The sequence below is a fragment of the Cydia strobilella genome, chromosome 10 (assembly GCF_947568885.1).
Source record: "Cydia strobilella chromosome 10, ilCydStro3.1, whole genome shotgun sequence".
NCBI lineage: Eukaryota > Metazoa > Arthropoda > Insecta > Lepidoptera > Tortricidae > Cydia > Cydia strobilella.
In genome coordinates this window covers 11532282-11556209 of record NC_086050.1, presented here as the reverse complement: position 1 = coordinate 11556209, position 23928 = coordinate 11532282, and the positions used below count along the sequence as shown (strand labels likewise).

At 38.4% G+C, this 23928-nt stretch overlaps 1 protein-coding gene across 1 annotated transcript in view; it reads left to right on the top strand.

Moving 5' to 3' along the window:
* The first annotated feature begins 7105 nt into the window (after window positions 1-7105).
* The window catches only part of LOC134744713 (proto-oncogene tyrosine-protein kinase ROS), an 82816-nt gene continuing 65993 nt past the window's right edge, over window positions 7106-23928 (top strand). The window contains exons 1-2 of the mRNA XM_063678632.1: window positions 7106-7478; window positions 18710-18769. Coding sequence (XP_063534702.1) covers window positions 7314-7478; window positions 18710-18769 — 225 coding nt within the window. The 5' untranslated portion in view covers window positions 7106-7313. The remainder of the gene's footprint in view (window positions 7479-18709; window positions 18770-23928) is intronic.

The following is a 23928-nucleotide window of genomic DNA, read 5'->3' as shown; positions in this document are numbered from 1 at the left end:
TCTATCGTATTTTTATAAATCTTCATTTTTAGTTTTAAAGTGTGTCGACAGATGGCAGTGAATTTACTGGGGTTACAAAATTTACTATGACAGTAACGCTCTAGTATCAGTTACTCTATGTTTATATGCTCCGGTATGTGGCATGCGGTCCCCGTTAGGTACTTGATGGACGCTGGTGACTTCGGTTAGGAGATGTCAAATGCGCGATATAGAAGTTTTTTAACGCTTTTTCTTCTTAGCTTTGACATATAGTAGTCCTTTCGACTTGCCTTACAAAATGTCAGTCCCTTGGGAAAACCTTGATTTAATAAAAACATAATACTTCACTTTCTCAGCTCGCTCGTTGACCCCTACAATGAACCTAATTTGAAAGTTTATAACGCCGTATATCAAAGCATCAACAAGGCCGGCGCGCTCGTTCAATTAAACTAACCGTGGTCTATCCAATCGTGGGTCATCCCACGCTTTAACGACATTCCGCGGAACATATCGTGAATATCGTGAATCGTCCATATCACAGATCCGCAAGCCGCTCCGGTGAGTGTGCGAGACAGCGTTATGTTATGTACATACATAGGGGTTTTTGGTGCGGGAATGTTTTACACTGGCCAAAAAATAGGTAAAAACTATTTATAAAAACCGATACTAATTTAAAGCCTGACCAGGAATATATGATCACGCGCCATGTTGCGGAATTTCACTGAAACTAATTTTTTCATACTATACTGAACTGTCACTCTATACACGAGAATAACAGCGCCCTCTTGACAATGATCATATATTTCTGGTCAGGCCTTAACATTTCTAAGCACATTTAGAGCTTACTGTTTTTAATTTATAGTTTGGTAATTATTTTACAGTAAACAAAGTTATAAATATACGAAATCATTCCCGAAAAATTTCGTGCATTGACCCGCCGTTTCCTCTCTATCGCACGCACATAAATATATACAGTGTGGAAAAAATTAATAGGCCCTGGAGGGAAAGTGCCTTAATACCTTAAGGGAGCTCATTTTACTTAAAGGAAACATTCTTTTATTTTTAAAAAGAAACAAAACTGCATTCGAGGACCGAAACTGAATCCGGCCTTCACCACTGGAGGGCTTCGTCACTTTTTCTTTAATATATGACATCTATTACAGTTTTTAATTTATATATAGTAGTGTGACTACTTAAAAAACACAAATCAAAATATTTAATAAAATAATTTGATTTGTTCCCAAACTTGTGCATTCGAGGATTTTTTTTTAATGCGCTTGTCTCGCCCGGGAATCGAACCGACTAAAAATTCCAAAAAACAAACACTAGCTATTGCATTCTAAAGCAAGGCGACCCTTTATCACCCAAACTGTTCATATCTGTACTTCAACACATATTCGAAAAACTGGATTGGTCAAAAGAGGGAATTTTTATAGGTGGAAATTAAGTATCTAAGCCACTTGAGGTTTGCAGATGATATCATAGTTATGTCTGAAAATCCGAAACAACTGCAAGAAATGATCAACGAACTCTACAATGTCAGCAAAAATATTGGTCTGGAACTGAATACATCAAAAACTTACTACCGTGGGACTTAGTCAATCTGTGTAAGAATGTCCTATAATATTTAATATTTTTTTTTTTTTTACAAACAAATAACATTCAGAAAAAATAGACATATTGAAGAAATAAACAGACGAGTTGGTATCACTTGGAAAAAGTACTGGAGTCATAAAGAAATTCTAAAATCAAACCTACCAATGACATTGAAGCGCAAGGTACTTAACACTTGTATACTTCCCAGCCTCACCTACGGATGCCAAACATGGATCTACAACGCAAAGACAAAGAATAATATCCAGGTGTGTCAAAGGAGTATAGAGAGAAGTGTACTCAACATAAAACTTAGACAAGAAGAGATGCTCAGAAATAAGAAACACAATTAGAGAAAGTGATAGATGCACTCGACCACAAGATCCATAAAATGGAAGTGGGCAGGCCACTTAGCCAGATTAGAAGACCAGAGATGGACCAAAGTGGTGACAGAATGGCATGGACCTCATGGAAAAAGACATAGAGGGAGACCAAATACCAGGTGGATAGATGATATTGTCCCAATAGCTGGACAAAGTTGGATGAAGAAAGCACAAAACAGAACACATTGGAAAAAGTTGGAGGAGGCCTATACCCAGAAGGGGTCCTTAAATTAAAAAATAAATATAAGTAAAATGAATTGTAACTACATGTATACTTAAGGAATAAAAGGCTCTATTATTATTATTATTATGTTCGTCCTTTGCATAATCTCGGGACCATGGGGTCCCGGACATTTGGAAGGCGTGCGTGGGGCCGAAGCCAACACGCAGAGGCCCCTTGTAAAAAGACAATTTACTCTAAAAGGTGATGTGACACCAACCGACGATTATCCCTGTATGCACTATAGTAGTGCACCCAAGGACAAGCCCCGGTTAGTGCAGGACTATTGCAATGATAAAAAACAAAATAAACTAGACTATTGTGTTGAGATGTTAGTGTACTGGTTACCGGGTCTATGGAAATACTATGGCACCTGCCCCAATCTATGTTTAAAAACACGGAAAAAATGGAGTCACCACCTACTCGCCAACTCACAATATGGGTCCCCGAAAACGGCCGCTCGCACGGAGCGACAAGGGGACAACATCGCGTGAGTGGCTCAGGGTGTGGAGAGGTGTGCACCGCTTTCTACCCAGTGGCTGTAAACACTCACAGCCACTGTGCCAACTCGCGTCTTATGCATATTTCACTTCCACCCTGCGAGCATATAGCTCTGACACCCCACTCTGGACGGCCGGTAAAGGCAAGCCAGAGGTGAGAGTCCTGCGGCCCCTGCTCAGTGTTCACTCCAGCCGGCCAATGAAGGCAAGCCGGAGGGAGGGGCCTGACCGACTCTCGGGGGTATGGGACCCAAGGGACGTCACTTCCCATTCAGCTCGCCACAAGCTGCCCTGGGGGCTTATTATTATTATTATTTGTGTCTCCTTGGATATCACGGGCCTATAAATCCCGGTCTTTTTATAGGCTTGCGTGGGGATATAGATCCAACACGTAGAGGCCCCTTGGAGAGCTTTAATGTCATGTAGAACGCCTGCTGGAACCCGTTCACAGGCGCAACAATGGACACCCATGAACCGGTCGCAGCAAGCATTGGGACTATTGCAGAAAAAGTGAACAGTATACCGGTCTATGGATTGAAGTTTGGGTGGACAATGAGACCGGGCTATTGTAAAGAACTCCGGACACCTGCCATAACAATGTTAATACACGTTATCGAGGCAGGTGGTGACTTGCCGCTGACTAGATGGGCCCCTGAAACTGCCGTCGTGAAGACGACCAGGACACCAGGAGCAACACCGGTGTGAGCGGCTCAGGGGTGTAGAGAGGTGTGCGCCGCTTTCACTTCCACCCCTGGAACATATAGCTCTTACGACTCCCCTCTGGACGGCCAATGAAGGCAAGCCAGAGCTGAGAGTCCTGCGGGTCCCCTTGGGGTCCACTCCGACCGACGTCTTCGGCGCCGGAGACGGAGACCCTGACCGACTCTCTGGAGCACTCGGGTCCGTGGGGTCGTCACTCCCCAACAGCTCGCCACAAGCTGCCCTGCGGGCTTATTATTATTATTATTGCATTCTACTATAGTCGATACAAGTAATGTTAATGATAACATTTCTCCAAGAAACATTAGGCCCTACACTCGTCTGTCGTACAAAATATCCATAAAATCGAATATTTATTACTCATTATTTTTAGGCAAGCGAAATTGAAGAAAAAAACCCGGCCAAGTACGAGTCGGACTCGCGTTCTAAGGGTTCCGTACTCAGGGACCGGACAACCCTTTCCGCGATAAAACCCTTTCAATGGGCGACACATAAACACGGCTAACACATTGAAAGACTTTCCCTTTTGAACTGCAAGCCCATACCCTTACCTTTGACTAACCCTTACCGAAAAGCAAACCAAAAATAAGGCTAGCTCTTAATAAGGGTTACCCTTATCTTTAAGCGCTTTTTATAAAGGTTTCCCTTTGCGTGAAAGAGACAGGATTAGTATATATTTACGGTAGTGTATGAAAAGGAAAGAAAATACGTGCCTAGTCAAAGAACGCCGCCGTCGCCGCCGACGATCGCTCGGATTCGAAGTAATGTGTGCTTTATGAACAAGGTAGACGACTTAAATTAGCACGCTTATATGCTAAAAGGGAAGCCCTTTATAAGGCTAACCCTTATAAGCAATATGCAAGGTGTTGGTGAGCGGATGATAAGGGTTTTGTAAGGGTATTTGGGCTACCGATTACTCAAATGTGGTAGCTTTATATAAGGATTTTTAAAAGCAAAACAAAGGGTTTCGTCTGGCAAAGGGTATGGTGAGTTAAGCCTTATGCAATACCCTTATAAAACCCCGATAAGGGATAGCGGGCCGGTCCCTGTAATCCGTACATTACACAGTTTAAACAATGTATTTTTTATGCGAAACGAGTGAAATGTCTTTAAAAAGTCCGTAGGAGTCGGATCAAAAACTAAGTAATCCGACTCACGCTTGACTGCACATTTCTAATAGGTTTTCCTGTGATCTTTTTTCAGAATTTTAGACCCAGTAGTTTCGGAGATAAAGGGGGGAATGGTCATTTTTGCCTATTTTCTTGAATAACCTCTAAAATGTTTATCCTAAAATTATAAAAAAAATATATTTGAGATTCTCATAATGAGCTCTTTCATTTGATATGTAACACGATGTAGTTTGAAAATAGTTATTTACGATACAAGTGCGGAAAAGAGGAAATTTGAAACGAGTGGCGATAAATTAAAACACGACCGCAGGGAGTGTTTTAAATCGACACGAGTTGCTAATTACCTATTCGCACGTGTATCGTACAACGTTTTACAGTACATATGGCCCTTTAGACTGTCGACATATGCACGAAAAGTGCTCTTTTACGCACTAGTGCGAGAAAGTAGCACCATATGTACTGTAAACCATATTTTTTTTATTTCTCATTAATCCCCCAAAAGTGGCCCCCGTGTTTAAAATTCATTTGTTTACGTTACATGTCCGTCTTTGGGTCACAAACTTACATATGTATACCAAATTTCAACTTAATTGGTCCAGTAGTTTCGGAGAAAATAGGCTGTGACAGACGGACAGACAGACAGACAGACGCACGGTTGATCCTATAAGGGTTCCGTTTTTTCCTTTTGAGGTACGGAACCCTAAAAATAACAGAATGGTGCTGGTAAAATGAGCTAACTTAATGTTTTTACGCACTTTCCCTCCATTTTTTTTTTCCACTGTATATTGCTGTCCCGATAGAGAGGCATTGACCGCCGGCATCATCGGCGGGACTATATAATCATGCGCGTGCGATAGAGATAGGAACATGCGGGTCATGTACGAAATTGTTCGTGTTTAGCGTCCTTACATTACTTTATACAAGGCGTAAATCAGTTATTACTGTTATTAAGTACATTGGCGCAATTTACCGCGCTATTTCTATTTGAACGAGCCCACGCCATAAATAATTCTAACCGCTGACTTCATCATAGTACTAAGGGAACAGAAATGACCGTGCGGGTAGTGTTTTATACTGGTTATACATGCATTTTGTTGCAATGAACCTAAGGTATAGAGACAAACCCAGTTGCGTTTTGGTATTAGGTAACTAGATTTGACTGGCAAAATAAACGATATTTTAGCAAAAAGACCAGAATAATGTATAAAACGCCAAGACCTTTTTAGGGCTCCGTACCTCAAAAGGAAAAAACGGAACCCTTATAGGATCACTTTGTTGTCCGTCTATCCGTCCGTCCGGCTGTCTGTCAAGTCAAGACCCTTTATCTCTGGAACGGGAACGCGTGAATGTATATTTATATAGAGTTGAAATTTATAGGGTAGGTACTTTCCGTTGACCTAGAACTATGAAATTTGTTAAGTACCTAATACCGTCTTATACTATAAGTACCTAAAGGGAAAAATCTAAAAAACTATACATTTGTAATTAAATCATAAATCCCTGAACTGTTTATAATATGTACGGAACCCTCGGGCTTATAGTAAGTTGGTAAGGTACTTATTTACAAAGAGGTGTACCGTAAACCCAGCCGCATATTTGCATGGCTACTGTAAATAAATTAAGTCGTAAATTCATAATGCGTCCATGCAATTTTGCATCTCGCTATAGGTATATACTTACTCGTAGTCGCGTACACTCAATAAGTTTATGAACGATATCTGCAAGTAATAACATTTGGAGTCGTTTCAATTTCATGAAAATTAATCCCACCAAAAACATTTTCATGTAAAATGTTGCTAAGACGAGACCATATGGCTCGCGCTTAAGGGTTACCATATAAATTTTGAATTACCTCACAAAATTCCTGATTTGCGAATATTTTTCCTGACGCTCATATTATACACGGTGCCTAAAAAATAAGTGCATTCCCGTTGCCAGGGAGGTTTTGGGATTACTGAGCAACTTTTACTACGGAACCAACCCCGAAATCGCGAAAAAAAACATGGTTGTTTCATACGTTTTGGCTGGTCCATTTTGTATGAGAGGGTATTTTTTTTTCGCGATTTCGTGGATGGTCCCATAGTAAAAGTTGCTCAGTTTAATCCCAAAACCGCACTGGCAACGGGAACGCACATATTTTTTGGCCATCCTGTAAGCTGTCGTCATTTTGCTTTAGAAATAAAATTACAGCCGTTTGAAATTTACAGTTTTTTTTCGGCACAGGCCTTACATAAATATTAATCATTAATTATGTACAAATTATTTTGTGTTATTGTTAGATTAGATCGATAGGTATACTCATACTCATACTCATTTATTTATAATAATATTTCATATTACACGTCATAGTTATATTGTATTATTTAAAAAGGTTAAGGTTTCAGTTTCCGCAACAACTTTTGTTAGCCAGCATACTGTACTTTTATTGTGCGCATACAATAAAAAAATATAATGCTCTCAAATATATAAACATGTATCTAATTCATCAATGTAAACACATATACAAATACAGCAACATAATTGTAGCATAATAAAGCCGGGCAGGTAGCATAATAGTAGCGTCCAACCGTAACAACAGAATAGTTGTACGTAACCGTAGCCTCGTAGCGCGCGGCTTCAGTCCGCAAGTAGCTTTCGCGGCGCGCGCGCACCCGCCTACGCTAACCGTTCCTTTCAAACGCGCGCGATATGCCGCCGAGCCGATCGAAGGACCAACTTCGTCGCTTGTACTATTGATCCCAACAATTTGGGACTATGTTGTGATGTGATTGTGAGGATATGCCGAGTGATGGTGTCCACAATGAGTGCGCCACTGAATTGGCACAAATGGCTAGTGCTCGCGCTGCTCGGATTGGCTTTGTCCGCTCAGCCAATTGGCTGCGATTACACTGCCATCGTCGAGAAATTTGGAGCGGAAGCTGTGGATCGGTGCAATGAGAAATGTCCTTTCCAGGTTTGTTTTGCGAAAATATACCGGTTCCCGTTTGCTGTATGTAAACATCAATTTATAGACACTCCTACCTTGACAATGTATCCTGTACCCAATATATTTTTAATAATTACAAACATACTGTTTAGTTACAGTCAGTAGAAAAATTGCAATATACCTACTTGCAAAAAAGTATATATATGCGGAACTTTTGTCCGTAAGTCGCAACCGACTTATCTACACTTATTTACGACAATTTTATTATTTTCGCTACATTGATATAAGATATATTTGTAGGTACCATACTATTAGGTACATTCGGTAGATATATTGTATACCTATCTGTCTTGCGTATTTTATTAATGTAAATAAAACTTGATTTATTTGTATGGGTCAAAAACATTCCGGAAAACAGGCGGCTTTCCTGTAGAATAAATATATAAAAATTAACGACTTTACAAAGATTATCATTATACAGCTTTTAAAAAGTTCGAAAATGCCCACTCACATGACATGCATGATCGAGCAAGGAAATTAGGCTTAGTCTTTCCCATCACGGAACATTTGGGAGACGTGTGCGGAGCCGAAGCCAACACGTAGAGTACCTACCCTTTTGACATTTTAATGAAATGTAAGGGGTACACCGTGCACCGAGTGGATGCTGCCTTTTCCCGAGTCATGGAACGCACGCAGAGGCAGCACCCGTCTTTAAATGATAACCTTATTAATAGACATTTATTAACCTTAAGAGGAAAGGGGACGATTGCTTCTCCATACAAACGTAGTCCTCATTTTCATCCCTGTATGCATTATGAAAACTATTTTGATACAATTTTATGTATGTGAACCATAGTTGCCCCTTCGTTCGATTTCTTCGATTTCTTAGTTAGAATTAAAAAACAGATATTAAATAGCTTTTGATAGCCTTTATAGTTATTTAAAAATCCGAAATAATCGAACAAAGAGGCATGACATAGCTATAGATAGTCACTACATGAAATTGTGTAGTAGTACATTTCGATGCTAGTGCGGAAAGTATGTCATTACTTCACGAGTACCGAGATATGGCAAGACTCGGGACGAGTGAAGAGTGACATTTCCGCACGTGTATCGAACGACGTTTTTTAATACAGTTGCGAAAAAATAAGAAAAGCAACAAGTAAGGAATGGAATTCGAAACTTTTATATCATTAATTCTGTGGCATCATTGACATTGACATTATGAAGAAGTGTTTTTCTAGCTTTTATTCGACTAGAATAGATTTTGTTATTATTATTGAACCCACTTCAATGAAAGTTTTCTTTCAAATGCATGTTGTATAAGACAGAAACAATTGTAAATATTAAAACATTGTACTATTATTACCTAAATATCGTTATTTATGATTATTTGTGTATCGTATATTTATAAACACAATATCGAATGTTGCCTTTGGAAACTTAAAACATTCTTGCAGTAAGAAAATACGCCTCTTCTTTGACAGGCGTTCCGTTCCATTCAGACAACTTATTAAGAACGGTTTTTCAACATTAAAAAATAAACGTGTTATAATACTTATAATGATGAAGAGGTAAGTAATAAAATATGAAATATGCATATTTTTCGTATTCTTACATTAACAGTAGGTTTTTATGTTGATTACGACGTTTAAAGGAAACTAATATTAACACTCATCAATAAGTAGTCATGAAATAGAACAAGTAAAAATTTAAAAAAATTGGTAAAGTAAAAAGCACTAGTTCGCGAAAACCAACTTTCCGCACGCTTAACAGCCACGAAAAGAAGCACTTTTTGATCAACTGTATAAAAAAAATATTTTCTATAATGCCTATATCTAGTTGGGAAAATGAGGACTAGGTTTGTATGGAGAAGCGGTTGTCCACTATATCGTTTTAACTCACACAAAAAAAGTTTTTAACCGTTATATGAATAATTTTCACGTCTAACTTCTCAGCTCTAAAAACAACACTGACGGCATGTATGATAGTCTTCTTTGACCTAGCGTTTTCCCGGCCTAGCGCCAGGGTCCGCTTTCCTACTCAATCTTCACTTCACTTTGCCCGGTCTTTGGCATCCTCAGGTGTGAGATTGTTCTCTTGCATGTCCGCTATCACGACGTCCAGCCAGCGCTTCTTGTCACGTTTCTACATGTCACATGTCTAAAATAAACCTTGCAGTCCTTGCATATATTATGTTTACATATGGAAATGTGACTAAGTAGATTATAGCATGAACAATCATGAATGAGATAAAAAGGCTAAGTATTCAACAAGCCGGTGCCGAACTTGCCAGTTGGCCCGGTATGGCCACCAAAATTGATAATAGACCCGCGAGTCGACCACTAACCTACTTAACAATTTGTTCAAGGATAACGTTAAACCGGCTACATTATTTTAGATCTTAGCTTTGGATCTGTTTTGATTGTTTTAAAGGAGTTTTAAAAAGCCGTGGCACTGACTGAATGACAAGCTAGCTATATTTCGGTTTTGTTTAATAACAAAATAAATATTTAGGGACAATCTTACACAGATCGACCTAGCCCCAAACTAAGCAAAGCTTGTACTAATGGGTACTAGGCGACGATATACGTACATACGTATATGGATAAATAAATACATACTTATATACATTGTAATAGGGGATGATCGTTCGTGTAATGATGATCTGATGATGCAACACCCATCTTGCAAATGAACTATGTTTTGTTTGAACATTGATCATATATCATTTTCATCGGGGTTGTTACGGTTGAAACAGAAGCAGAAGCTAACAGGGAAGTGCACGTCAACAACAACGACAATCAGCACGCCGAGTCCGAAGGAAGTTTTCGAACTTTTCGACCATACAAGTTTTGCTGAAAAGCTTTACATAACAGCGATCAAACAACAGCTAAATCTGTTTCTTTTCATATTCGTTTCTATTTCACTTCTATTTTAATTTATATAATGTATACCTACTCTTATTTTTCGTGCAACAACTAATGAGTGTGTGTGTTTTATATGCGTTATACGATCTTCCACATGTCTTAACTCGACATCGTCGAATTTGAATTCGTTAACATTACGCGCAAAACATAAGTGCAAATAAGCGCACAAGAATTATTCTTCGATTCCTATCTAATACCGATTTGTGATCCCTCCAGTGTTCATGGAATCATACCCGCCTATGCAAACCGCGTCTGTCAGTTTGCCGACGCTAGCGCAGGTTCAACGCACAACTAATTGTGACAATTATTAGCGGACCGCTGTAATCAACGCATTCTCGCTAAATATAGCGTTGCCGCTCTATCTTTTGTTTACTTCCAGACGGGATTGTCCTTGATCCTTTAGAGAAGAGATGGATGACTGAATGTTTTAATATACCACTCTTAGTTTTGTTAGTGTGATCAGCACTTAGAATCCGACTTTTTTGAGATTCGTATCTATTCATACTTCGTAGTCTCGTAGACGTGCTACGAAGATTGGTAAGTAATTCTTATGACAAACGCTTCGGTAATGTATATGCTGCTAATAACCTTTCATTTTCATATAGTGTCATTGGTGACAGCATACGGCCCGCCTGATGGTAAGCGGGATGGAAATCCTATATTTCAAAAATACTTCATGTTATAGGGATGGAGCCGATGATAAAATTGTCCAAACAAAATTAACCTTTTAAAAAAATAAAACAAATTGTTCCCAAGCCATGAATAGCGAATCCAATATCCCAGTGAACGTTTTGGGACAGGCTGCAACCAACAAATCTCGTACGTCAAAACCGCAGGTGTAGAGTTTCGGCGAGAAGCCCGCGAGGTGCTGCCGAACGGGTTCCGGTCTCACGCTGGTTGTTTTGCAGGGAACCGACGGGCACCAAAGGTCGGGGGTAGGTAACCTATGGACCTACTACGAAAATTAAATCGAAATCCACTTCAAATTAGCATGAGCAAAATGGAGGTAGATGATCTTCGAATTTCGATGTTCACGGTGGCCTCTAGTTTGATTGTGTCCATTGTAATTTGTAAGTATTAAATGTTTTTTTTATTTTTATTGAAAATTGAACAAAAATTATATATATGTGGAATAGGTCTTGTTATAAGTAATTATAAATAATATTGACGACCGGTCAGGCTTAAGTGGATAGTGACCCTGCCTGTGAAGCCGGTGGTCCTGGGTTCGAATCCCGGTAAGGGCATTTATTTGTGCGATGAACACAAATATTTGTTCCTGAGTCATGGGTGTTTTCTATGTATATAAGTTTGTAATTATCTATATAAGTATGTATATCGTCGCCTAGCACCCACAGTACAAACTTTGCTTAGTTTGGGGCTAGGTTGATCTGATGAAAAGGTAGTATCTATATAAATAAATAAGATGTCCTCCTAATATTTATTTTATTTATTTATATAGATACTACCTTTTACCCGCGACTTCTCTGCGTGGAGTTAGTAATTTGGGTAGCTTTTATTTTTTATCCAATCTGCTTTTTAATTATAGATTTCCCATACAAACTTCCACCCCCCTTTTTAGCCCCTTAAAGGATGATTTCTGGGATAAAAACTGCCCTATGTCCTTCCCCGGGACTCAAACTATCTCTAAACTGGGGAATGCTCCCGGTGCTGAGTTTGTGTGACGAGAACCGGGAATTCCCGGTTTAGCACTCCCTACTCTACACCAAATTTCAACTAAATCGGTTCAGCGGTTTAAGCGTGAAGAGGTAGCAGACAGACATACTTTCGTATTTATAATATTAGTATGGAGTATGGATAATACGTGTGACGTAACTTGAAGCACTACCCTTGGGTTGTGTTAGTTCTATTAGACACAGACAAGCTTTTTGTTTTAGTTTGAGTTGGCACCCTGATGCTTGCGGTGTGTTTACCCCCGACGGAACGCGGAGCCGATATTATGCATTTAGAATGAGAGTTTGTGTGTTTGTTCCATGTGTTCAATATAAATTAATAATTCTAACTCCAAAACGGATTGACTGATATATTTGCGGCTTTCCATAAAAAAAATTGTTAGTTTTGTGACAAACACCTAGCGTCGGTTTTTAGATAGGTTTGATGTCAAGAAATGACGCTGTTATATTTTTTTATTTTAGTTATCGGTCATTATATTTATCTTCTACGAAAAAAATATTTAGGGACGGGGGCCAGAAAGCTTAGAATATAGAAGAAAGAAAGCAGAAGATAAGTAGTAAATGAAATTTCGACAAAACACATATCCAGTTAACTAACGCGGTCAACGCCATTTTACTACTCACAATTCAGTACTCCCGCGCAAAAGACAGACATAGAGGCCATATCAAACTTAATACATTCTGACATGTAAATCATGTCATTTGGTTATTATTCGCGCATTTGCATTTCGCTCGTAGTTACCTGTACTGTACGTACCTACATAATTATATTGGCGCGAGCCTCCTAGTTAAAATGATATAATCAAGGTAATTTTACCTGTAACCGTTCGAAACGCATCAATTAGAGCAGGTACACAGGTATAGCACGGTCCGCTGCGCGCGCGCGGCCGGAAGGAATCGCTACTGTATCTCCGGTGGACAATATCTAAAAAAATATGGACCTTAATTAAAAAATGTCGTGTGCATGGGCGTATGCCGGTGTTTTGAGGAACATAGTATCCGTTGGGGCTAAGGAAAGCTATTAATAAAATAATACTAGTGGCTCTGTAAGCTGTGGACCTTGCGATTGCGATCCTTTAGATGTCCCCTATAGAAGCCAAAGTGTACAAATCGACCTATACGCGACTTTATTGTCAATTTAAAAATAACCTATTGTTAAAGAGGATATTTTTAGGGTTCCGTACCCAAAGGGTAAAAACGGGACCCTATTACTAAGACTTCGCTGTCCGTCTGTCTGCCTGTCACCAGGCTGTATCTCATGAACCGTGATAGCTAGACAGTTGAAATTTTCACAGATGATGTATTTCTGTTGCCGCTATAACAACAAATACTAAAAAGTACGGAACCATCGGTGCGTAAGTCCGACTCGCACTTGGCCGGTTTTTAAATCTGGATCCTAATCGCCGTGGCTGATCTTGCATATGTAATATACCATATACCTATGTGTTGTATAGAATTGGGTTTTCCCTAACAAATTATCATTTTTCTTAAAGGAGATCTGCGTAGGTAAGGAGATTTACGTTTAAACTATCATGTGAGTCATACCGACATTTAAATAAAATCTTTTTTTTTTGCATATATTATAGTCACAATTAAGACCTGACGTCGGGCACCAATCCGTTTCAGAGGAATTTCGCCCCACGAAGTTTTACTTAGGACTTAGGAGCTACATTTATTTATTTAATCTTTATTACACAAAAGAAAATACAAGCGTACTAAAGGCGGACTTAATGCTATGAGGCATTCTCTACCAGTCAACCTTCGGGCAAAGCAGAGAATTTGTAGGCGGTGCAACATAGTGATTACATATATACAAGTATACTTAAATAATGCATAGGCATAGACAAACATACATATATCGGTATATATAATATTCATATAAATACATACAATATACATACATACAAATACATAAGATATCAGATGAAACTTGCAAAACAGAAACACTAAGAATTCATCGTTCTGCCAGCAAAGTACTCACGTAATGGTTGGAGAGCCGGCAGTAAAGTTTCGAACCAACGTGATACCGCGATGAGATGCACAATGGTTTCCCATAAAAGTGGTGCTAAGTCCGAATTTGATAGTCTGCCACGGCGGAAATGGCCGAAAGTACAAAAAAGATAGCCACTTCCGGTGCGAAAAAGGGGGGGTCATTTAACCCATCTGATACTGCAATAATAGCTATGGCATCAGTTAGAAATTTACTGGTAGATACAGAAAAGCGAAATCTGCCAGTATGATTCCTGCCGGAAGTGCTTGGCATACGCTCTCAAAGGTGACCATCGGGACCCCTAAATTAACCCATCTGATACCAGCATGAAACCAATTCCAGTCGGTAGATATGAACCTTCTATTCAGGAATATATAAGTCTGCCAGGGCGTTTTCAGCCGAAACACCTTGACATACGAGATTTTGTGGCGCAACATCCGTGGTACCCGTATTTCGGAATTGTACATATTACGGACATTTCAAATACTGCAGGCTTATTAATTTATTACTCTATGCTTATATTTGTATATTATTACGTTATTAATAACATATATTTCAAATTTATTAATATACACAATATAATTTGGGCATTAATTTAATACCTGCTTACGGCTTTGTACTTCTTTGTTTGCCTTATAAAGGTGCTAACAAATTAGCTACCGATATCTTTACAGTTGATAGTACTCGGCTCCTGAAGTATATGTAAGTATGAAACATTATAGGTTTTATGATGTTATTTTGAGAAAATTGGAAATCAAATTTGCTTTGTAAAAAAACTCTGTTAATGAGATAATTAAATGAGACCTCATTGAACAGATTCTAAAACCTCTTTTAAATATAAAACGTAACTGGCCACTTCACGTTGATAAATCAAATGACACGTTGACAATGACATTTAAGACAAACAAGCAGTTAAATACATGATGATTATTTTTTAGATATAATTATAGTTTATTTATTTTGTTCGGTAAATAAAATAAAAATTATGAGAAAATTTCTTAATTTCTGTTAAAAGTTAATTGTTCTAGTGTAAAGTACCATCTCGTAAAATTTCTGTAGCTAATTTGTTAGCACCTTATATATAAATAATAAAATAATTTTAAATTACAATATCCTTTATTTACCAAAATGAACAAAATTATTATTATTACATACTTATTGTAAACGGGTGTGAAAAGACAGGATTTTCAACGTCAAGGACGATTTTTACCAGTAATCCAAATATGAGCATTTTACATCATTTTTAGGGTTCCGTACCCAAAGGGTAAAGACGGGACCCTATTACTAAGACTCCGCTGTCCGTCTGTCCGTCCGTTCCGTCTGTCACCAGGCTGTATCTCATAAACCGTGATAGCTAGACAGTTGAAATTTTCACAGATGATGTATTTCTGTTGTTATTTATAAATATTGGGAGTATTATGGGTACTAGGCGAGGATATACATACATACTTATATAGATAAATATATACTTAAATACATAGATAACAACCATGACTCAGGAATAAATATATGTTTTCATCACACAAATATATGCCCTTATCGGAATTCGAACCCAAGACCATCGGCTTTGCAGGCAGTAAGTAGGCCAGACCGGTCGTCAATAGATTAGTTATCTCAATTTGTAGTGTTATAAAACAACACCCTGAATGTTAAACTACGTCATTTTTGCGTCAACGTCAAGAAATGTAGGGGAGAGGTGGGAATGACGGTATACTTAATGTTTCAAGTCCAATAAAACTAAAAATGCTATTCTTTTTAAGTTTTTGTTATTTTTATAATTATCTTTGGTAATCAGTCTTTCATAATCAACACTTACTAGGAACTCTCTAGTTAGATAATTAAATTAAAAATAAATTAAAATGGCCAAAAGTGCCTACTCTCCATCTTGCCCCCCAGGTATGGTAAGATGGGGGAACCCCTACCGGACAAGATAAGAATGATTCATAGAAATATTATATTTAGGGCCTAAACAAAACTTCAATTTTTGGATATTGGGTCCATCGTCTAATACCTTCTCACGAACTGTTTTACTTTTATTTCTTAAATCGTCTGAGAGACAGAAAATGTGTTTACAGCTAACAGCTAACATGTACCCCATCTTCCCTTTATAACAGCATCCACCGCTTTTTTCTTGGCCTCTAACCACTCTCCTCTATTTGACTTTCTTTTATACTTTTTCACCGTTCTACAAGAGAAGAATAAATAAATTCAAATCCGCAATTCTTCATCAGTTTATCACTTTAAAACTACGGCCGTCAACCCTATCTTGCCCCATGTGCCTAATGAAATTCGAAAGTAAAAAAAAACCGTACTTGAAACCAAACAAGTCCTTAGCTGTTGGCGTGATTGCTGGGCCATAGGAATAAATTAACAGTATATATGTGCTGGTGATAATAAGGAAACAAACGCAAACCAAATAAAACACAAAAACCGGCCAAGTGCGAGTCGCGTTCCGTACCATAATACCATTACGCAAAAAACGGCAAAAAGTCATGTTTGTTGTATGGGAACCCCACTTAAATATTTATTTTATTATGTTTTTAGAATCATTTATGCATCAATTGTGCATTACATGAATGTAATGAATACAGGTGTTATAAACAATTAGTTATAGTTTGTTGTTATAGCGGCAACAGAAATATTTCATCTGTGAAAATGTCATCTGTCTAGCTATCACGGTTGATGAGATACAGGCTGGTGACAGACGGACAGACAGACAGCGGAGTCTTAGTTATAGGGTCCCGTTTTTACCCTTTGGGTACGGAACCCTAGAAATAACAAGGAATATGGCAAAAACAGTTTTGTTGCAAATAAATAATTAACGACACCATTTGTCTAGCCGGTCACTGTGCGAACTGATTGCCATGATGGCGACGCATCGTCATGCACTAAAGGGATTCTGATGGTTGGTCAGTCGTGTCGCCATATAAAGCCGCTACCCCGTCTTACTCGTCTTGCCCCTCTCTCCCCGACATAAGATAGTGATTAGACACACCAAATAGGTGAAAAAACGCCTCAAGCGTAAAAGAAACCACCAAAAATCATTTTATGTCGCATTTCAAGCCTGATTTAGTTATGAATACTAATACCCCCTTATTCGTAAAACTTTACGAGCCTTAATTAGTTAAATTATGTTTTATCCTTTTCTTACAAATACATAAGTCAAAATGACAGACAAAGACAAACGATTCATATAGCTAATTCAATTACTATCCATCATATTAATCACATTATTTAATTTATTTTAACTTAATTTATTATAAATATATGTTATTAATAACGTAATAATATACAAATATAAGCATAGAGTAATAAATTAATAAGCCTGCGGTATTTGAAATGTCCGTAATATGTACAATTCCGAAATACGGGTACCACGGATGTTGCGCCACAAAATCTCGTATGTCAAGGTGTTTCGGCTGAAAACGCCCTGGCAGACTTATATATTCCTGAATAGAAGGTTCATATCTACCGACTGGAATTGGTTTCATGCTGGTATCAGATGGGTTAATTTAGGGGTCCCGATGGTCACCTTTGAGAGCGTATGCCAAGCACTTCCGGCAGGAATCATACTGGCAGATTTCGCTTTTCTGTATCTACCAGTAAATTTCTAACTGATGCCATAGCTATTATTGCAGTATCAGATGGGTTAAATGACCCCCCCTTTTTCGCACCGGAAGTGGCTATCTTTTTTGTACTTTCGGCCAGTTCCGGCCTGGCAGACTATCAAATTCGGACTTAGCATCACTTTTATGGGAAACCATTGTGCATCTCATCGCGGTATCACGTTGGTTCGAAACTTTACTGCCGGCTCTTCTACCATAAGGATTTTTTAAATGCAAATCTATTCGGACACTGTCTAAAGGCGAGCTGCCTGAATAGAGAAAGAAAAGGACATGAAACCTGTTCGGTGAGATGGTATGGACAAAGAAAGGTTGCCAGTAGAGCGAAGTTGACGGACACGAGAAACACCATAGTAGTTGAAGAAAGATTTGAGATATTCGGGAGATTGGGGATCATTAATAACAGAAAAGAGGGTGCAAAGCATGCGAATATTTCGACGAACACGTATAGGAAACCAGCTGAGTTTAGAGCGGAAAGAGGAGACATGGTACATTATGTATGAGGTTCTTAAAAAAAGTAGTGTTTTGGTTTTAAAAGAGGTTGGCAACGCACATGTAACACCCCTGGAGTCGCTGGCATCCATAACTACGGTAACAGCTTACCATCAAGCGGGCTTAATGGTCACCGATGCGATGTGGTATACAATAAATGTCAGTATAGATTTGTTAAATTAATTAGTTAGATAAGCAGATTAACAGGTCTTTCGCCTCTGCATTGTAGGTTATAGGTACTAGGATTATACCAATACCTAACCAAATTTACTAAAGCAATGATTAGGCCTACCTGTGACGAGAAATTACAATTTTATTTCGCCAATATGCTTTTTTCCAGTCTATCCATCAAAAGCAATGTCTATGGGTAACTTTGTATGACCGCGATCATTCTTTGCTGTTAGTGTATTGACATCAATTTGAACTTCATGTGCTTTCTCTGTGCGTTATCCACTTTGGACGTCGACTACTCTTTTTTTTTAAACGCTGTCAAAGTATTTTGTTACTAGGTAAATGTTATGGCTTGTTTCAGAACCGTACTGGAGATGGCCGCTTCGACGTCAACTGTGGTGCCGAATGCAGCGTCCAGCAGGTAAGTAACACTTTTATTTATTTACATGTTGTTTTCCACCATCACTAATGACTTTCGTACTTGCGTGTGAAATATATAGTATCTAGATCACGGATTGAAAGGTCAATCGCGCTTAGTGCTGCATAAGAAAATAAATTAAAAACTATTAATAATAACAACCATCACTGAGTTGACTATTTCAATTGAACAATATACTGCATTTTGTAGGTTTCGTAATCCTTTAAAATCATTAATTTATCTAAAAAGCACTGCGTAGATATGTATCTATTTACATGAGAAAACGGAACACGTTTTTATTATTTACACTAGTTGTTACAACTTTGTTATTGTTATACAAGACACAGTATCATCGTAAGTTACGCAGTCGATCGTAAAACATACCTAACTTCGATAAGACGAATTTACTGCAGAATTTTATATATTTTCTGAGACCATTTTACTATTGGGCAAACTACATATTTTAATGGTAAACAGAAACTGTCCCGGCAATCTATATCGTGTAATCGTAATGCCATTAAAGTGTTGTGTTTTTGCTGATGCTGATGCATCAAACCTTTTCGGTTGCAAAATCAATAGCAGTCAAAGATCACCTTGTCTCTCGAACGAGTTACTATTCTGATTTACGAATAGGTACCTATAACACAAATCAATTACAAAAACGACAGCTTATCGTGTGTTATTCTCGTTTTCCACATTAAGTGGCGACGTGCTGTTGGTGAAATATATGTTGCCATACAAAAATAATTACTTTAAAAATTATCTAATAAAGTTGATATTTACCGTATCGAGGACCTATGGCCTTTTAATGCGATATAGTGTTTTTATTATGTGCGTGAATCTCTACCAATTGATAATATACCTACGCAATACATGAGCGTTGATGATACTGGGGCTTATTCTGAAATGTTTATTTGTTTGTTAAGGTTTAAAAATGATATCAAAACATAATTAATCAACTCTGCTCGCTTGCTGTAGAGCGTAGCCTAGATATGTGAGAACGGCACGCCTGGTATTCATATTAAATTGGTATATAATATTGCAATTTATTTTCTGAATATGGGCCCGAGCAACATTCGTACTGCTCGTGTCAGACTGAGATTAAGTCCAGACGTCTACATATATCTCATTAAACCTAATTAAAATCATCATGGTACCAATGCGGAAATGACTATTGTACACCGTAGACTTTTTATATAACCACAAATTTAAACTATGCGTAGGTTTTTGAGGTATAAAACGATTTAGACAGTAAACATTTTGAATTTAGTCTTAACTACCTTAAATCTTGTGTTTTAAGTATAAAGTTTAACGAAGTTTCATTAGCGAACAGATCTTACAAAAAATATTATTTTATAAAATAGGTATATTACGAAGAATTGACTTAAAATACCAAAGTAAACAACAGAACACAAATGGGTCTTATTTGTCACACCCTGCCGCGAACTTCCTAAGGGAATATGTCAACATAAAACTAGATCTAGGGACAATTTAAGAGAACTATTGACACGGTATGTATTACAAGTATTAAGACAAAAACAGAAATTTCTAATAAACTTGTCTGGGTGTCTGGCGACTTACTAGCGGGCGAATATTTCGCTCAGCGCCTAGTCTGGCAATCCAGCGGGGAAACGCAGCAAGCGTCCTGGGGACGATACCCCATGCAACTTTAGGTTTTTAATGTTTTTTAATTTATCTTGTAAATAATTATCTTTATTAAAATACAGTATATATATTTAAAACAGTCTGTGTAGTACATAATACTGGTTTTAAAAACATTTTGTTGAAATTGAAATCAATTTAGTCAGAAAACGTGATTTCATTCTGAATAACCTACGGGAAGTACCTACTCCAAATCACATCGGTACTAAATACAAACAATTCATTCATTTTAACTACTCTGTTATCCTATCCATCATTGGAGTGCACAAAAACTGACATAAAACGCGCTGTTCCCGCCAAACCCTGACAGGCGGCTACTGCTGGTTAATGTCGAAATTATCAGCCGCGTCCAATTTACGCCCCTACGCAAAAAAAGTTTCGAGTGGCGAGACCTCAGGGCGAGACGCAGGGTGTTGTTACAACCGCGTACCGTACTTAGGGAGGTCGATCACTCCGGTATACCAGTATAACAAGGTATAACACTAATCATTATCATTTTTATTGTACTCGGAAAATAATGATGTATTTATGACACTACGTCGTTCGCAAACAAGCAAACGGTTGATGATAAGCGGTTAAATAATTTAATTAAACAGTTAAAAGCGTGCAGTAAGTGTCCCGTGGTCCGATTTCTTTGTACACAAAGGTATAGAGTAGGACCAAGCTAGCATGCTGCACCTCACTTTTTTCTTTAAAAGTCGGTCCAGCTTAGCTTAAGGGGCCCACTGACTATCAGTCCGCCGGACGATATCGGCCTGTCATCAGTTAGAACAAAAATTTGACAGTTCCGAACAACTGACAGGCCGATATCGTCCGGCGGACTGATAGTCAGTGGGCCCCTTTAGACTGACTAAAGCGTTCTGTAAATTACTATTTGCGTTTAAAAACGAGAACGAGACTTTATGGTATCCATCGAACTATAAGTACTTAACTGAAAAAAATATTTATATTTCAAAACCATTTAATTTCGTAAAAATCTCTTTTTCCTTAAATACTTTTTTTGCGTTTAACTAGTATTGAGTAAAATAGAATTTAAATAGTCACACTGTGATTTTCATTTACGCATTGTCTTGACAGATTTTGGTGGGATTTTGAGATTCAGCATAACCTGGTAGGCTTAATCATTCGACTTCCTTCCTTCGTCCGCAACGGGAATACTGTGTGCATACGCAGTATACGCACCCCTCCATTCGGGTCAATTGACTTGTTTCCAATTTCATATTTTGTTATTGCTTACGGCTTTGTTCAGCCTTACAAAGTTTGTAATGGTCAACATTGTTATTTTTGTTTGCCCTCTCATAAGTCATATTGATCGATAACTGGGAAATGTTTACTTAAAACTCTTAAAAGCGTTAATTAAGACCCTGTAATTATTATTATAAGCATACATCGGAGTTTTCGGTGCGGGAATGATTGACATTAGCCAAAGAGTAGGAATTGACTTAAAAAACAGAATGTACTCTAGCAAGTTTCTATCCAATGAATAATCAATTTTTTTTAAATGTCTAGACAAACTTTGCTACCAAGTGAAACTCAAATTATTTCTCAACACCAACGCTACGAAAATACTAACTACGAAATTACTTCGACACTCTTGAGGATAAAATGCAACTTTCTCTGCCGTTTTCGAAACATAAAGAGGGTCTTTATGAGCTTCTGCGGTTAAAATAAAAGTGTATCATAGTAAGTATAAAATTCACATATTAGTATAGGTAGTCATTCATTAGGCATAATAGGTATGATGTTTTCTCAGATTAACGAAATTTGGTATAGAGATAGTTTAAGTCCCGGGACAGGACATAGGATAGTTTTTATGGCCAAAACATCTTTTGAGAGTGTGAAAAGTGGGGTGGAAGTTTGTGTGGGGAATCAATAACCGCTGTACCAATTTAAATGAAATTTGAGATGATATCCTTAACTTAAACAGTATAGCTACGTCAAATTAAGCCGAAAATGGGCGATCTGCGGAAATAATTCGTGTAGTTTTAAAAATTGGTACAGTTATACCTTGTGGTATCCAGATGAACATACTAAAAGTCCTCGGGGGTAGGGGGTGAGCTAAGAGTGTAGGGGGGTGGGGGGGGGTTGAAGGTACCTTTTTCAGATTTTTGCTCATATCTCGAATATCTGTACGAATATCATTGTTTTTAGATGCAATAACGATAAAATTGATTAATGGACTGTATTTGCTAAAAAATGTTTACACTAACTTTACACACCCGTGTATACTATATTTTAATAAGAAATCGCGGAACAAGTAAATATCAATGGAAAGTGCACAAATCACATACCTTGAACTCGAGGTTTGCTGCGAAGAAGGCTAGCTTTGGGCGGCTCTGGTATCTAGGAATATCGTGCAGCTGCTGTCTTACCGAATTACCCTCTACCTGGACCAGCCTACGAGCTTAGCTTTGTACTTTTCCACCGCACACATGTGATTGGCACTGATTTTATACTATTCTATACTTGGTTAAGGCTAAAGAGCGACTAAGGTAGTTTTCGACAACGGAGCACAGGACAATGTGTGCTCTCCGAAAGTAACGAGAACGAGTTATAGCTACCGGAAATGGACTCTTAGTGTTGCCCTAAATATCACGGAAGTCGTAAGAAAATAGGGTTGTGATCCAAAACCGATACGAGAGTTAAACATACCGCCTACCTAAATATACAATATTTAATAGCATTAGAATACGACAAACTTAAGACTAAATCTATGCTAAGTGACGATACTATGGATGTTAATCTGAAAGTGGCAGTGGGCACAGCTTGACGACGGGTCTTCTGTATTGACCAGTAGCTGTCTGAACTGTGACAACCCTGCACACACCATCAGCTCCAGGATGTAGAGCCACAATGCGGCCAAGCGGCCATTTTAAGGGACTTGTCTGCTCATTCAACAACAGAACCAAGGAACCGACGACAATATTCGTGTTCACTTTATTCCATTTTGTCCTCTGTTGCAAGGTATGAACGTATTCAGCATGCCACCTGCGCCAAAAGTAATGATGCATTTTCTGGATCAGCTTCCAGCGATGGCAGGGGCTTATTTTTTGATCGACAAGAGTTTCCTCAGGGACGATCGACAGAGGTTCTAACGTTAGAAAATGACCGGGCGTGAGCGCGGCGAGGTCATTTGAGTCCGAGCTGAGGGGAGTCAAAGGACGAGAGTTCAGCAAAGATTCAATAATTGTCGTCACGGTATAAAGCTGTTCGAAGGTTAACCTCTGGTTCCCTATAACTCTAGCTAGATGCGTTTTTACTGAACGAATCCCAGCTTCGGCTAAGCCATTGAAGTGGGGACTTCCCGGTGGATTAAATGAGAATTTTATTTCTTCCGCATCAGCAGCACCTTTCATGAGAGAACCGAGGTAATTACTGGCTCCAACAAAGTTTCGACCTTGATCAGAGACAATATGGCTACACCGACCGCGACGAGCGACAAAACGTTTCAGTGCACAGAGAAAAGCTTCAGTCGACAACTCTGAAGCAAGTTCAATGTG